At 37.1% G+C, this 15113-nt stretch overlaps 1 protein-coding gene across 1 annotated transcript in view; it reads left to right on the top strand.

The window, feature by feature from the left end:
• The window catches only part of SPMIP7 (sperm microtubule inner protein 7), a 58748-nt gene that overhangs the window by 34847 nt on the left and 8788 nt on the right, over positions 1 to 15113 (top strand). Inside the window, exons 6-7 of the mRNA XM_087434723.1 lie at positions 3824 to 3865; positions 5280 to 5387. Coding sequence (XP_087290849.1) covers positions 3824 to 3865; positions 5280 to 5387 — 150 coding nt within the window. The remainder of the gene's footprint in view (positions 1 to 3823; positions 3866 to 5279; positions 5388 to 15113) is intronic.

The raw sequence follows: 15113 nt of genomic DNA on the forward strand, positions 1-15113 counted from the left end.
TATGTGTTATTCTTAACCAATATGTGGTATTCTAGTCCATGTTTATAAACTCAGTATAAGTGGTATTCTACATTTATTTATTCAACTTAACATTTTGTTCAGTATTGTGTTTGTGAGATTCATACCTGTTGGCATCTGTATCTCTAGCTGTTCATTTTCCCTGCTGTATAGTCTTCCATTGAATGGATATGCTATAATTTAATTCATCCATTCTCGTATTTAATTTTTTTCTGATTCTTATTGCAATTGGAAACAATGTCTTCATATCTTCACATACCCTAGTATAAAAATATTTCCGGGGTTTATATATACATACTTATGTCTAGAATTGCTGCAGCAAGAGGTGTGCACTACTTTAGAGTCTAGATATTGCACATTCTTCTCCAAATGAGTTTTACCAATGGACTCTCCCATCGGCAGTGCTTGAGTTCCCACTACTGCACATTGTGGTCAGCATTTGGAACTTTCAAATTTAAAAAAATTCCAATCTTATGAGTATGAAACTGTACTTTATTATAATTTTAACTTCATCTACCTGATCAGTAATAATCACATTTTTTAAGTTATGACTCATTTGGGTTTTCACATCTGTGACTTGCCCATTCATATATCTTGCCTCTTTTGCATTTGAGCTGTTGGTCTTTTAGTTATTGATTATAGAAACTTTTATGTTTCTTATTCTGGATGAAAATCCTTTATTGATAATATGTATCAAAGTATTTCCTTCCAGTCTGTGACTTTTCTATTTTATAGTACCCTTTGCTGAACTGAAGTTTTGAATTTTAATATAACTGAATTCCTCAATATTTTCCTTCATCTTGTTATTCGTGTGGAGTTTTTAATAAATCTTTTCCCACCCAGAAGTAATAAAGATATTCTCGTTCTTTACTTTTTTTCTAAAATATTTAAAGTTTTGCTTTTCACATTTATCTCTTAAACCACTTGCAATCAACTCTTGCTTACAGTCCATTTACAGCTGGGGATCCATTTTCTTGACATGATTAAGCAATTATCCTAGTCCAGGTTAAAGAGTAGACTTTACTAATTAGTTTAAAGGGTAGTTTGTAGTCTGTTGGTTGCAAACCATTACTGGTGAGTCACAACCGGCATTTTGCAAAAAATAAATAGAATAGAAAATAGAAGAATGAATCACATGGAACTTTAAATAGAACTGTATATTTTGCAACAAATACTGCAGCCAATTATGAAGAATAGTGTCAGACAGATAGATAATGCATAAGAAAGACACATGCTGTCCACAATGAGATTATTCCATCTTTTGTTCACTGGAGTTTCTTCTGATTATCTGGTTTGATGATGGTCAGTTTGATCATCACTTCAAGGGGAGGGTTAATCTTGTACATTTAATTTTATATTTACCTAATCAGAATTAATTGCAAAGCAAAATGCAGGAGACCTTTGTCTGCAGTCAGCAAAATTAATGAGAGTTTTTGATAAATTTAATTATGAAAAAATAATATCAAAGACAACATTTTTCAAAACTTTGACAATTGTACCACTTCAATAGAACCAGCATAAATTGTCCTTTAAAAAAGGATTTTTATTTTATTATTAGAAGAAAAAAGAATAATGAAGTGGAAATATGCAAAATCATTATCAAGTTTAACTGCTGAATCTGAAATTGCAAACAGTGACAATATTGAGAAAAATATTGAGTCGTTAGTAAGTAGATTTTATTGAGCCATATTCTAAAAATAATGTGTGAAATTTTTGATAAAAATTATTTAAAAGATGGTTTTGCCAAATGTGTAAGACACCCCAATATAAATAATAGATCCCAATGTATACATTCAAAAATACAAGATTCTTATAAACACAACAAGCAGAAATTGTTGATAAGTTCATTCAAATATCTGTTAAAAAAGAAGATGTAAATTATTTGTACTACCTCCTAATATTATGTTAGTGCTAATGAAAAAATTTTATTAGCATCTTTTTATTTACATATCGTGGTAAAATACTAAATAGCTCACCTAGATGATAAATTTTTTATTTCTGTTTATATGGATCCATTGCATTAATTTTTTTAATGTATATTCATCTGATGAATTGAGAGCTATATGTCTTAGTCAGTACTACCACATTGTAGAACCCCTGAGGGTACTGCTCACCCTGGAGTCTTGCTGTATGCAAATCTTGCTCCCAGGAACCCACACAAAAACCTATATGCGACTGTTATAACAGCTTTATTCATAATCTCCAAAACCTAGAAACAACCAAGATATCTTTCAACATGTGAATGGAAAAACCTACATCAGATAAATGTACTAGAGTATACCCATGCAACGGAATACTACTCAGCAATGAAAAAGAAATGCAACACACAACATATGGGTGAATCCTAAATGCATTTTGCTCAATGAAAGCATCCAGACCCAAAAGGTCACCTATTGTATGATTCCATTTATATGACGTTCTGGAAAAGGCAAAACTATAGGGATGAGAATAGATCAAGAGCTGCCAAGAGTTTGGGGAGAAGAAAAGGGATGAATATAAAGAGTCTGTAAATGGAAAATTTACAATGATGGAACTGTTCTGTATGGTTCTGTGGTGGTGGGCACATGACTTTTTGCATTTGTAAAACCGAAAAGAATGAATTTTACTGAATGCAAAGTAAAAAATAAATAAGTAAATAAAAATCTACCAGGAAGATGGGGGAATCTAGCATGGAATGCAGATTTCGACAAATGAACCTGTGTTACAAATAAATGACATAATTACACTTAGCTGGATGGAAAAAAAAAAAGAGTGTCCTTAAATAAATTTGGATCTAAATAAATTTGGAAAAATTTATATTTTGACTGAATACTGTAAGGCTAAAGACAAAAAGAACTATATATAAGCACTATAATCTAGTTGGTAAATGTGTTTCTCACAGAGAAATGAGTTGGCAATTCCAAAACTTATTACATGTATACTAGATTTGAACCAAAAAATAAATCTCTGGTAGATAATAGGAGGCAGATTTCACATTGTCAGAGAAGGAAGTTACAAATAAGTAAAGGAGAGAGGCTAAGAATAAACCCTGTGGCGCTGGATTAGATTAGAAGATATCCTATGAACTCTCAGGTGTTTTAATAAATACACAGAGCGTACATACAGAAATATGTAGAGATATGTGGGGTCGTATACATGGGTTCATATACATCCATATATTCCCAGCTCTGTCCGCTGAGAGGGCCTAGAAGCAGGGACACCCCAGCAGCCACCAGCACATCTAGCACCCAGACGTTGTTTTTAAAAGACCATTCTCCAGTAAAAGAAATTTGGAGATCCTTGGAGAAATGGCTGATTCTAGGGCCAGAACAGGGGTAAATATACCCTGAGCTCCTTGAAATGCCCTAAATAACTGTGATCTTGTGTAAGTTACTGAACTTTGTGCTACAGCTGCTTCCTTTCTGCCAGGGAGAATTAAGCTGGATGGTCAGTAAGATCCACTCGCATGTGAAAATTCTGTGTGTCTAAGAAAATAAGAGGTTCAACTTTGCCAAATATTGCAGGTCTAATCACTAAGGAAGTGTACAGCAAAAGAAAAACCCAAGAGGAGAGGCTTTGAAATAGAGCTAGATCACAAGAGAATCAACAAAGACATGTGTCCACGAAAGTTTGGAGTCAATTTGTTCTGCTTTTATTTTCACTTAAAACTACAACTTTAAATCATTTCTGTTTAAAATTACAAACTTTTGGAGGCCAATTCCTATGAGACTGAAGACTTTTTATTTCAATAAGAGAAATGCTGTAATAATTTGATGTTTAAGTTAATGTCAATAACGCAATCACCCATATTTTCTCTTTTTCTAAGTGTGAGTCCAAGTTCTAGAAGTAGATACATTCCTCTCTATACGTAAGTAATGCTTCTTAATGTTTTTAAATTACTAGATTTACATCTAAATTGTAGCTGTTTTCAGCTCACTCATGTTTATAATTCACTTTTTAAGACAACTTATGCTTTCTAACAGATTTCTAATGTTTCCTAGCACAATGTCTGTTTAGTGTCAGGACTTTCATCAAAGGTTTGTTAAAGATTTTGATAAAAGAAGAAAAGGGGGAGTGGTATTTTTCTGTTTTCCCAAATTGGTTATTTTATGAAATCAAATACCTTGGATGCTACTACCATTGGATGTAGTCAGCCGGAAAGCCTTGAATACTTGATGCGGAAGATGAGATGTGCTCGCTGACAGTGAAGTGCAGGAAATGTATCCTCTTACTTTTTAAAATTTAGATCTGGCTTTCTATGGATGGCAAAGACGTGCATCGTCCACCATTTGGGGGTCTTATCTGCTTTAGGTTGAAGAATAACCTTGTGTTTTAGTCTGCTCAAAGCTGCTATAACAAAATGCTGCACTCTGGGGGGTTTATGTATTTATTTCTCACAGTTCTGGAGGCTGCAAGTCTGAGATCTGGGTACCAGCACGGTCCGGTGAGGGCTGTCTTCTGGGTCACAGACTTCTTGTTGTATCCTCACATGGTGGAAGAGGCGTGGGAGCTCTGTGGGATCTCTTCTAGAAGAACACTAATCCCATTCATGAGGGATCTACCCTCATGACCTAAGCACCTCCCACCTCCTAATACCTCCACCTCCTAATACTATCACCTTTGGGTATTAGGATTTCAATATATGAATTTTAAGGGGACACAAACATTCAGATCATAGTACCTTGGGACAAAGTAAATCTAAGAGAATGGAGGGGTCTGAGCCCTTAGTCTTTGCACCCACCCCCATTACTGTTGCCCCTTCTGCTCTAGAATAGGGTTGATAAGTCTTTCTACTAGTGGAAGTGCCTCAGGGACACTCTCTGACTGATATTGACGCAGCCTTCTCTCAGCCCCCCAAAGGCACATCGCTGGGTGCTCAAGATCCCTGGGCGTTTCTGTCTCCACAGGAGCCCAATTCACTCCGGCAGATACAAGTCTCTGCCTCACCTCAGGCCTCCTCTCCGTCTCCAGTGAAGGAGTTGTCCCAGGGTTGCACAAACAGTCCGTTTCTTTGCTCAAAAACACAAACCAGCTGTTCTCCTCACTCTGGCCCAAACTTGAAATCACAAGAGCCTGGCAACTCTTCCTCTGAAAAAGGGAAAAATCTCCTTTTTAAATTTTTTTTTAAAGCAAATTTTTCCATCATCATGGTTATCTTTTTGCATTTTCAGTTTTTTATCTATTTTGGCAAAAAAGATTTCCTATGGAAGTTAGGACACTGTTTATCTATTTCTTCTATGTTTCTTGAGGAAACACATGTCATCTTCTTTTCGCCCTAACAGTGGTTATGTGCAGTCTACAAATGCTGATGACATTGACAACCCCTATGGAGACATCACATCTCTAGCCAACCCTCGGAGGTCTAAAATTCTTTATACAAACACAAGTCGGTGAGTGCCACTCCTAATTATTCCCCTCACTTTATTGTTAAGGATGAAGCATGGTGATGGGCTTTATTACAAATGAAGAAATAAAAAATGGCCTGCTATTGAACTTAGCTTAAGAAGAAGGATATCTGTTTCCTGAATAACTGTAATTTGTCACAAAAGAGATTACAGTTCTGGGCACTGACTAACTTCAGCGCCTCGAGAGAGAGAGAGATATATATGTGTGTGTGTATATATATATATACACATATGTAATATATTATAATTATGTAATATATTATACATATATGTAATATATCTTTATATGCTATGTTACATAGGTATCATAGATACATATCTAATATATATACAGGTTTGCCTCATTTTATTGCTTCACTTCATTGCGCTTCACAGACACTGCGTTTTTTACAAATTGAAAGTTTGTGGCAACCCTGCGTCAGGCAAGTCTATTGACACCATTTTTCCAAGAGCATTTGCTCACTTCGTGTCTCTGTGTCACATTTTGGTAATTCTCGCAATATTTCAAAATTTTTCATTGTTGTTATATTTGCTGTGGCGATCTGTGATCAGTGGTCTTTGAAGCTACTATTGTAATTGTCTTGGGGCACCACGAACTGCGCCCATATAAGATGGTGAACTTAATCAATAAATGTTATATGTGTTCTGACTCCTCCACCAATTGGCTGTTCCCATGTCTCTCTCCCTCCCCTTAGGCCTCCTCATTCTCTGAGACTCAATGATATTGCAGTTAGGCCAGTTAATAACCCGACAATGGAATAGCTGGATCATATGATATTTCTATTTTTAATGTTTTTATTGGTGTCATAATAGTTTATAACGTTATGAAATTTCAGTTGTACATTATTATTTGTCAGTCACCTTATATATGTGCCCCTTTACCTCTTATGCCCACCCCCCTACCCCCTTCTCCTCTGATAACCACTAATCTGTTCTCTGTCTATGTATTTGTTTATCTTCCACATATGAGTGAAATCATATGGTATTTGTCTTTCTCTGTCTGGCTTATCTCATTTAACATAATACACTCAAGTTCCAACCATGTTGTTGCAAATGGAACGATTTTGTCTTTTGTTATGGCTGAGTAGTATTCCATTGTGTATATATACCACATCTTCTTTATCCATTCATCAGTGGATGGGCAGTTGGGTTGCTTCCACATCTTGGCTAGTGTGAATAATGCTGCAATGAACATAGGGGTGCATAAGTCTTTTTCAATTGTTGGTTTCAAATTCTTTGGATAAATACCTAGTAGTGGTATAGCTGGGTCATATGGTATTTCAATTTTTAGTTTTTTGAAAACTCTCCATACTGTTTTCCATAGTGGCTGTACCAGTTCTCATACCCATCAACAGTGTATGAGAGTTCCCTTTGCTCCACATCCTCTCCAACATTTATTATTTTTTGTCCTGGTAATTATAGCCATTCTAATAGGTGTGAGGTAATATCTCATTATAGTTTTCATTTGCATTTTCTTGATGATTAGTGACGTTGAACATCTTTTCTTCTACCTGTTGGCCATTTGTGTATCTTCTTTGGAAAAATGTCTATTCATATCCTCTGCCCATTTTTTGATTGGGTAGTATGTTCAATTTTTTGAGGAAACTCCATACTATTTTCCATAGTGGCTGCACCAATTTAATTTTCTACTGGCAGTCTATAAGAGTTCCCTTTTCTCCACACACTCTCCAACACTTGTTATTTCTTTTTTTTTTTTTTTAAATAATAGGCATTCCCACAGGAATGAGGTGATATCTCATTGTAGTTTCGATTTGCATTTCCCTAATAATTAGTGTTGTTGAATCTCTTTTCATGTGCCTGTTGGCCATCTGTATATGTCTTTAGAAAAAAGTCTGTTCAGATCCTATGCCCATTTTTTAATCTGGTTGTTTGTTTTTTTGTTTTTGAGTTGTATGAGTTCCTTATGTATTTTGGATGTTAACCCTTCACCAGATATATGATTTGCAAATATCTTCTCCCAGCCAGTAAGTTGTCTTTTCATTTTGTTGATGTTTTTCTTAGCTGTGCAGAAGCCTTTTAGTTTGATGTAGTCCCATTTGTTTATTTTTTCTTTTGTTTTCCCTTCCCTGAGGAGGCATATCTGAAAAGATATTGCTAAGACTGATGTCACGGAGCATGCTGTCTATTATAAACCAATGTTATCTCAATAAAAAATAAACAAATAAATAAATAATGTCACAATAACCTCTAAGTGTACAAGTGAAAGGAAGAGTTGCATGTCTCTCACTGTAAATCAAAAACTAGGAATGATTAAGCTTAGTGAGGAAGACATGTGGAAAGCTGAGACAGGCTAAAACTAGGCCTCTTATGCTAAACAGTGAGCCAAGTTGTGAATGCAAAGGAAAAGTTCTTAAAGGAAATTAAAAGTGCTACTCCAGGAACACATAAATGATAAGAAAGCATAACAGTCTTATTGCTGATGTGGAGAAAGTTTGACTGGTCTGGATAGCACATCAGACTAGCCAGCACATTCACTTAAGCCAAAGCCTACCCCAGAGCAAGGCCCTAACTCTCTTCAATTCTCTGAAGGCTGAGAGAGGTGAGGAAGCCACAGAAGAAAAGTTTAAAGCCAGCAGAGCTTGGTTCACAAGGTTTAAGGAAAGAAGCTGTCTCCATAACACAGAAGTGCAAGGTGAGGCAGCAAGGGCTGATATAGAAGCTACAGCAAGTTATCCAAAGGATCGAGCTAAGATAGTTAATGAAGGTGGCTACACCAAATAACAGATTTTCAATGTGGATGAAACAGCCTTATATTAGAAGAAGATGCTGTTTGAGACTTTCATAGCTACAGAGGAGAAGTCAATGCCTGGCTTCTCAGCTTCAAAGGACAGGCTGACTCTCTCGTCAGGGGCTAATGCAGCTGGTGACTTGAAGTTCAAGTCAATGCTCATTTACCATTCTGAAAATCCTAAGGCCCTTAAGAATTATGCTAAATTTACTCTGCCTGTGCTCTATAAATGGAACAACAAAGCCTGTATGACAGCACATTTGTTTACAACATGGTTTACTGAATATTTTAAGCCCAGAGTTGAGACCTACAGCTCAGAAAAAAAGATTCTTTTCAAAATATTACTGCTCATTGACAATGTACTTGATCACCCAAGAGCTCTGATGGAGATGTACAACAAGATTAGTGTTGTTTTCATGCCTGCTGGCACAGCATCCCTTCTGCAGCACGTGGATCAAAGAGTAATTTTGACTTTCAAGTCTTATTATTTAGGAAATACATTTTGTAATGCTATAGCTGCCATAGATCGTGATTCCTCCAATGGACCTGGGCAAAGTAAATTGAAAACCTTCTGGAAAGGATTCGCCATTCTAGATGCCATTAATAACATTCATGATTCATGGGAAGAGGTCAAAATATCAACATTAACAGGAGTTTGGAAGAAGTTGATTCCAATCTACGTGGATGACTTTGAGGGGTTCAAGACTTCAGAGGAGGAGGTAACCGCAGAAGTGTGGAAATAGCAAAAGAACTAGAATTAGAAGTGGAGCCTGAATATATGACTGAATTGCTGTAATACCATGATCCAATTTTAGTGGATGAGGAGTTGCTTCTTATCGATGAGCAAAGAAAGTGGGTTTTTGAGATGGAATCTACTCCTAGTGAAGATCCTGTGAAGACTGTTGAAAGACAACAAAGGGTTTAGAGTATTACATAAACTTTAGTTGCTGCTTTAGTTAATAAAGCAGCAGCAGGGTTTGAGAGGATTGACTCCAATTTGAAAGTTCTACTGTGGGTAAAATGCTATCAAACAGCATTGCATGCTACAGGGAAATTGTTCATGAGAGGAAGAGTCCATTGATGTGGCAGACTTCATTGTTGTGTTATTTTAAGAAATTGCCACAGCTGCCCCAACCTTCAGCACCCACCACCCTGATCAATCAGCAGCCATCAACATTGAGGCAAGACCCTCCACCAGCAAAAAGACTATGACTTGCTGAAGACTGCGATGATGGTTAGTGACTTTTAGCAATAAAGTATTTTCATGTAAGCTACGTACACTGTTTTTTTTTTTTTACATAATGCTATTGCACACTTAATAGACTACAGTGTAGTGTAAACATCACTTTTAGATGTACTCGGAAACCAAAAATTTGTGTGACTCACTTTATTGTGATTCTTGCTTTATTGCAGTGGTCCTTAACCAAACCCACAATATCTCTGGGGTATGACTGTATTTGCTTTTACCAGTGGGAATACTGAGGCTCAGAAATTACTGCCCTAGGATTCACAAGACACACTGCTGGCCCTTGAAGGCCTGTGCTCCTTTCTTCATGTCACTGAGTTGGTAAACATCACGGGTGTGATACCATCAGCTACTGTAATGACTGACAAACATACAGAATGTTTCATGCAAGGCCATAGTATGAATGAATCAGGACAGTAATATAAATGTTAATTGATTTCTGTTTTTTTAATACATCAGTTGTGCCCATGAGACAAACAAGCTACATTTCACATTAGCTATTCTCAGAACTATTCTGTTGTTGGTTAAATGCAATACTATAATCTACAATATTTTGAATTTTCCCATGTTATCTATGTATACAATCTAATTCTTTTAACTAGTTGGCAAAACTATAAAATATGTTTCAAAACTAGCATTGGGTTTAAAATATAGTTATGTAACTTATCTCACTCAAATGGCTAATTCAACTAAAAAAAAGAGAAGAAAAAGAATATCTAAAATGTTCCAGGTTCTGTGCTGACAACTGTGATAATATAAAGATAGGAAAGACAAAACCTTGCCTTCATCTAGCTTAAAATTCTGAAGGGCCGGTCAGCTCTGTACACAAATAATTATAGTAGAAAGCAGGCTGAGGTAAGTCTCCCACAAAGTGAGCTTAGTGTTTTTGAAGGTGAGTTGCTCAGAGAGCACTTTCACCCACAGGCTGTGGAGGCTGTGACATTTGAACTGAGTCCTGAGGAAGGGTCAACTCGTGTTATTCTTCCATAAATTCTGCAAGGAAACTATTGCTATTAAACATAGTTATTCTAAAAATTTTAAAGAAAGAATTTGGGGATAAAACCAATTTAAAAATATTCTACAGGCGTAAAAATTTAATAGTTTCTCCATTGAAATGTATGTTTCAATTTTGAAATGTACAATTTAGTTTTGAAGTGTTTTATGAAACATTCTTGCTAACGAATCGAAATGTATTCTTTGGGTCATTCTTCAAAGAGAGTGAAGAGCAGTCTGGCAGCACTTTTAAAATTTGATGTAAAACATACCATTTAACTTGAATAACTTTGGGACCGTGCCGTTCCACCTCATCTTGCTGCTAGTTTCTGTTTTTAAGGAAGTGAAATTATGAGTGGATCACCTGTGAAAATTGAAGACATTGTACTTATCCGATTTGGGCACTAGAGGGCCTCCAAGGTTGCAAAGTTTCTTCTTTTGATTAGGTTTCAATTTTTAATATAATCTTAACCTTTTCACACAAAGAAATGCTTTCCACTTTTATTATGAAATACTTATACATACAAAAATGTGTAGTTCCATATGTAACATATAAAGTAAAATAACAAATAAATGCCTGTGTGTCCCCCACCAAGCTAAAGAAACAGTGTTTTACTAATATCTCTTAAACCACCTGTGAGCTCCTCCCAGCCTCATCCTTGGGTCCTCCTCCCCAACCCAGAGGTTATCACCTTCAGACTTTGTGCTTATCCTTTGCTTGCTGTGCTTTATAGTTTTATTACATATACTTGAATCTCTAAACAAAATATTATGTTGTTTCTATAACACTGCATTGAGCTAAAAAGCAATACAATATGATGTCATTTGCATGAAGTCCTAAACCCAGAAACACCTAAATTTACTAACCTTGTGTCAAGTAGGGAATAGAGTAGCATCCTATTCTAAAGCAAATATGACTCTTCCTTTATTTTCTCATCTTAAACTTTCTTAAAGAGAAATCTCTTTATGATATTATTTTAGGATTCTCCTCATAACTCATGATACTCAATCATGTTGGGGAGCCGTGCTATTCTCGCCCCTTCAGTAGGAAGCCATATTTCCGCCAGTGTCAAAGCCACTGACTCTTGGGTTCAGGTGGTTCCTTCGTTGGAATCACCAATTTCCCTAAACGGTGAATGTTTTTCAAATTTCCCTCATTAATTGATTTTGTTTTCTGGTCAACAAGTCATCTGATATGATCAATATTTTTCTACTGGTAGTGATTTTACTAATAGGCTAAAAAATAGTTTTTTCAATTGTAGAACTGAATCTGATTATTATAGAAAAAAGTACAGAAAAATTAATAACAATAAAAACATAACCAAACTCTTCCACAAGAACATAACCATCATTAAGATTTTGGCACATTCTCATCTTTCAAATGTATTTGTAGTGTTGTTTTTGTATATTTATATTGCTATGATCATACTACATATAAAATTTTTACCACCTGAACATCATCATGGGTTCATGTTATCATGAACTCGTCATAATTTTTATTTGTCTAGATGTGCTGTCATTGACTAGTTCATTTAGGTTACCCATGTAGATTCTTTCCATTTTTTGTTATGATAAATAATGCTGTCAAACACTTTTCGTATGAATCTTTTTCATGATTTGGAATTATTTATTCAAGGGAGACTCATTGAAATGGATTATGGGGCCAAAACATATAAATGTTCTTAAGCATATTGCTAAATCATTTTCTGGAAGTTTTGTATAAATTTACAGTGGAACCACTGTTTGTGCTCAATGCTTCTGCTCACCTTCAATGCTAGCATTAAAGCTCACCAAACATCTTTTTTTCTTCCAAATGTTTCATTGTAAAAATAATTCCAATATTTCTAAAGTGTAAAAAGTAAAATATCTCTTCCATTTTCAATCCCAATGTTAAAAGTTTGATGTATTTTTTAGTCTTTTCCTCTAAGCACACATGAATGTCTGCAACGTATATGTACATGTATATTGTTGTGTTGTGCATGCGTATATGGGGTGTGTGTGTAAGGTTGAAATATGCAATAGACATTTTTCCTGATACTATGCAGGGCTGTTAAAATATTTTTAATCACTGCATGATATTCCACCACAAGGCTATATTATACTTCACATAGGCCAAGTACTTACTAAACATTTTTTCTATTGTAAACAAGGCAGCAATAAACAACCTCTACATATATCTTTGCACAGTTATGCATGCAATTCTGTAGAACAAATCCCTAAAAACAGAATTGTTGCATAAGAAGTTTTCTCATTAAAATTAAAATTTTTCTAAGTTGGTGGGTTTGCCCAGTTATTAAAAAACATTTAAAGTTAAGGAACTCAAAATATGAATGCAGTTTCCACTGCAGTTTCTAACTTCTAACTTGAGACCAGTTTAGGAACTGGGTGAATCCACAATATCCATTGGGTTCAATGGGAATTCTCAGGATAGTTAAACAGCTTTTTTGTCCCTTCAACAAATATGTACTGTTTACTGGATCAGGATACCGCTTAGGAATTAAAAAAAAAAATGATACAAAGTCACTCCTCACTTATAGTCTGTCAAGCAAAAAAGTTCTAGTAAAACTAACATGAGGATCCCTCCCTTTTCTTTCTAAATCTGATTTTTACCCTCTTGAATACAAGAGCATGTCTTTGCAAGAGCTTAATGAACAAGGCTGAAGAGAAGTGTGTCTTCTTCTAGTAATTATTTTGTAGTTCCATGTAGTTTCAAAATGCTTTGCATTCATGAGTCATCTGTGCAAAGCGTCTGGCTATGGAATGATATGTAATGGTAGATCTGTGCAAAGCTAAGATCCAAAAGCATGTAATCCTGCCCTTTCCTAAGAGAATGGAGAGAGCTGCTAGAAGAGCATTTTCTTTTGCGATGAACTAACGGAACTTTGTGGGATCTTACGTACGTGCATCTCACCTGGTCCAGCTCCTTGTTTTACCAACGAGGAAACGGAGGCTCAGAGAAGGAGAGCCGCATGCCCAGGCAACAGGGCAGACTGAAGTGGAAGTTGGCTGTGAGCCTGAGCCTTCCCACCCTAAGCCTGGTGCTTTCCAGACACCACGTGCCTCTTTTCCCAAACCAGCCAGGCGCCTCCACTGTGCTGTCTCCCACTAGGTTGTAATCTTTTATTTCAGGACTTCACAGGGTTTCATATCTACTGTGCCTTTACCTCAGTCATCTCTGTGATGAAGCACTTGCAAAAATGAGTAATTGTCCAAAATGGACCCCCAGGCGGATGCTGGTCAGATCTGCGATGGAAGAAGGGGGGCCTTCCTGCCAGTCACCGGTGTGTGTTGCACCTTTAAAAAAAAAAAATCTTACCACAACCCAGGTTAAAGAATGAGGCTATGAATAGTAGTTCCTTACATTAGCCTGACACTTCTGCCTTTTCAGAGAACTTTCACATCTACTCTCTCATTTGTTTTTCAAAATAGTGTGATGAGGCCAGAGGTGCGGGAACAGGTTCTATCCCCATTTTACAGATGAGGAGGCTGAGGCCAGAGAATATGATATAAAGAGCCCCAGATCACTCATTTCATAAGTGGCAAAGAGAACAGCCTCCTAATCCCCAGGGCAAACTCGTGCCCTGAACCCACAGAGACATGCCCTCTGCCTCTGATGACTACGTGCTTCCTGGGGCTTCAGCCCCACTTTAATACGAAGGCTTTGGGTTCTCTCTAGATCTCCTTCCAAAGGAAAGAGGTGAAGTTTCTAACAGAGGAAGAAAAAATATATCCACTAGATGATGATGATAATAATAAAGCTATAATTCCTGGACAAACCTTGGGGCCATAGCATCTTATTACGTTCAGAGAAACACAGTCCAATGACCAAAAAATGATTCTGGTCTTATTTGGATTTCTTACTGAACATTACAGCAAACAAGTCAAAGTTCACAAGCCCTCCTTCCTTCCCCCCTAGCTGCGCCCCACCCTCAGAGTTTCCTGCAGCACTCCTTCTTCCCACCCTCCCAGTCCTGCCTCCCCCTCCCCCTGCACCTGCAGTATGCCAGCTCTGTACCCAGGTAACATCACCCCCAGCCCTCAGCAAGGGAGCTACAGTCCCGCGACCATGGGCGGAGTGTAGCTCAGAAACTTCAATTCTGCGTCTAAGGTGCCATGGCCATTAGGGGCAGCCCTGGAGTTCAGTGCTGGCTGCTCTGACACCCTGACCCCACGCCTCTTTCTATATCCGTCTTACATGCTCCCGCTCTTACGTTACATCAAAGGTCTTTGCCGCATTTGGGTTCTTTAAACTTTTAGATGTGCATTTTTTGAATTTACTTATTAATGTGAAAGCAGTCAGGAGCCAGGCCTGCTTGATTTCTGGCTAAATCTGTACCTGACACAGAATAGTTCTCGATAAAAGATAGTCAAATTGACTTGAACTGGCACTTACACCCACACCCTGAATAAATGCCATCCACTCTGACCTAGCAAGTCTCTCCTGGCTAGGCCTGAAGCCCTGGGTGTGAGGGCATGAGGGGCATTTCCCATACAGGCCTTCTGGGTCTGGGTCAGTTCCGCCCCTGCCAGCTTGGTTGGCTCTGGGCATGTTACACAGACTTTCTCTGCCTCAGTTCTTGTGCTTACAAAATGGGCGTGATAATAGCACCTATGGCACAGGCTATTGTGAGAATTAGATAAGTCAATTCATGTAAGCATTTAAAAGGGTGCCCTGGATACAGTGCACAGTACAGAGAGAGGTGTGCACACTGAAATTCTAATC

This window comes from Ceratotherium simum, chromosome 1 (genome assembly GCF_057802395.1).
Source record: "Ceratotherium simum simum isolate JZ-2026a chromosome 1, ASM5780239v1, whole genome shotgun sequence".
In the NCBI taxonomy this organism is placed as follows: Eukaryota; Metazoa; Chordata; class Mammalia; order Perissodactyla; family Rhinocerotidae; genus Ceratotherium; species Ceratotherium simum.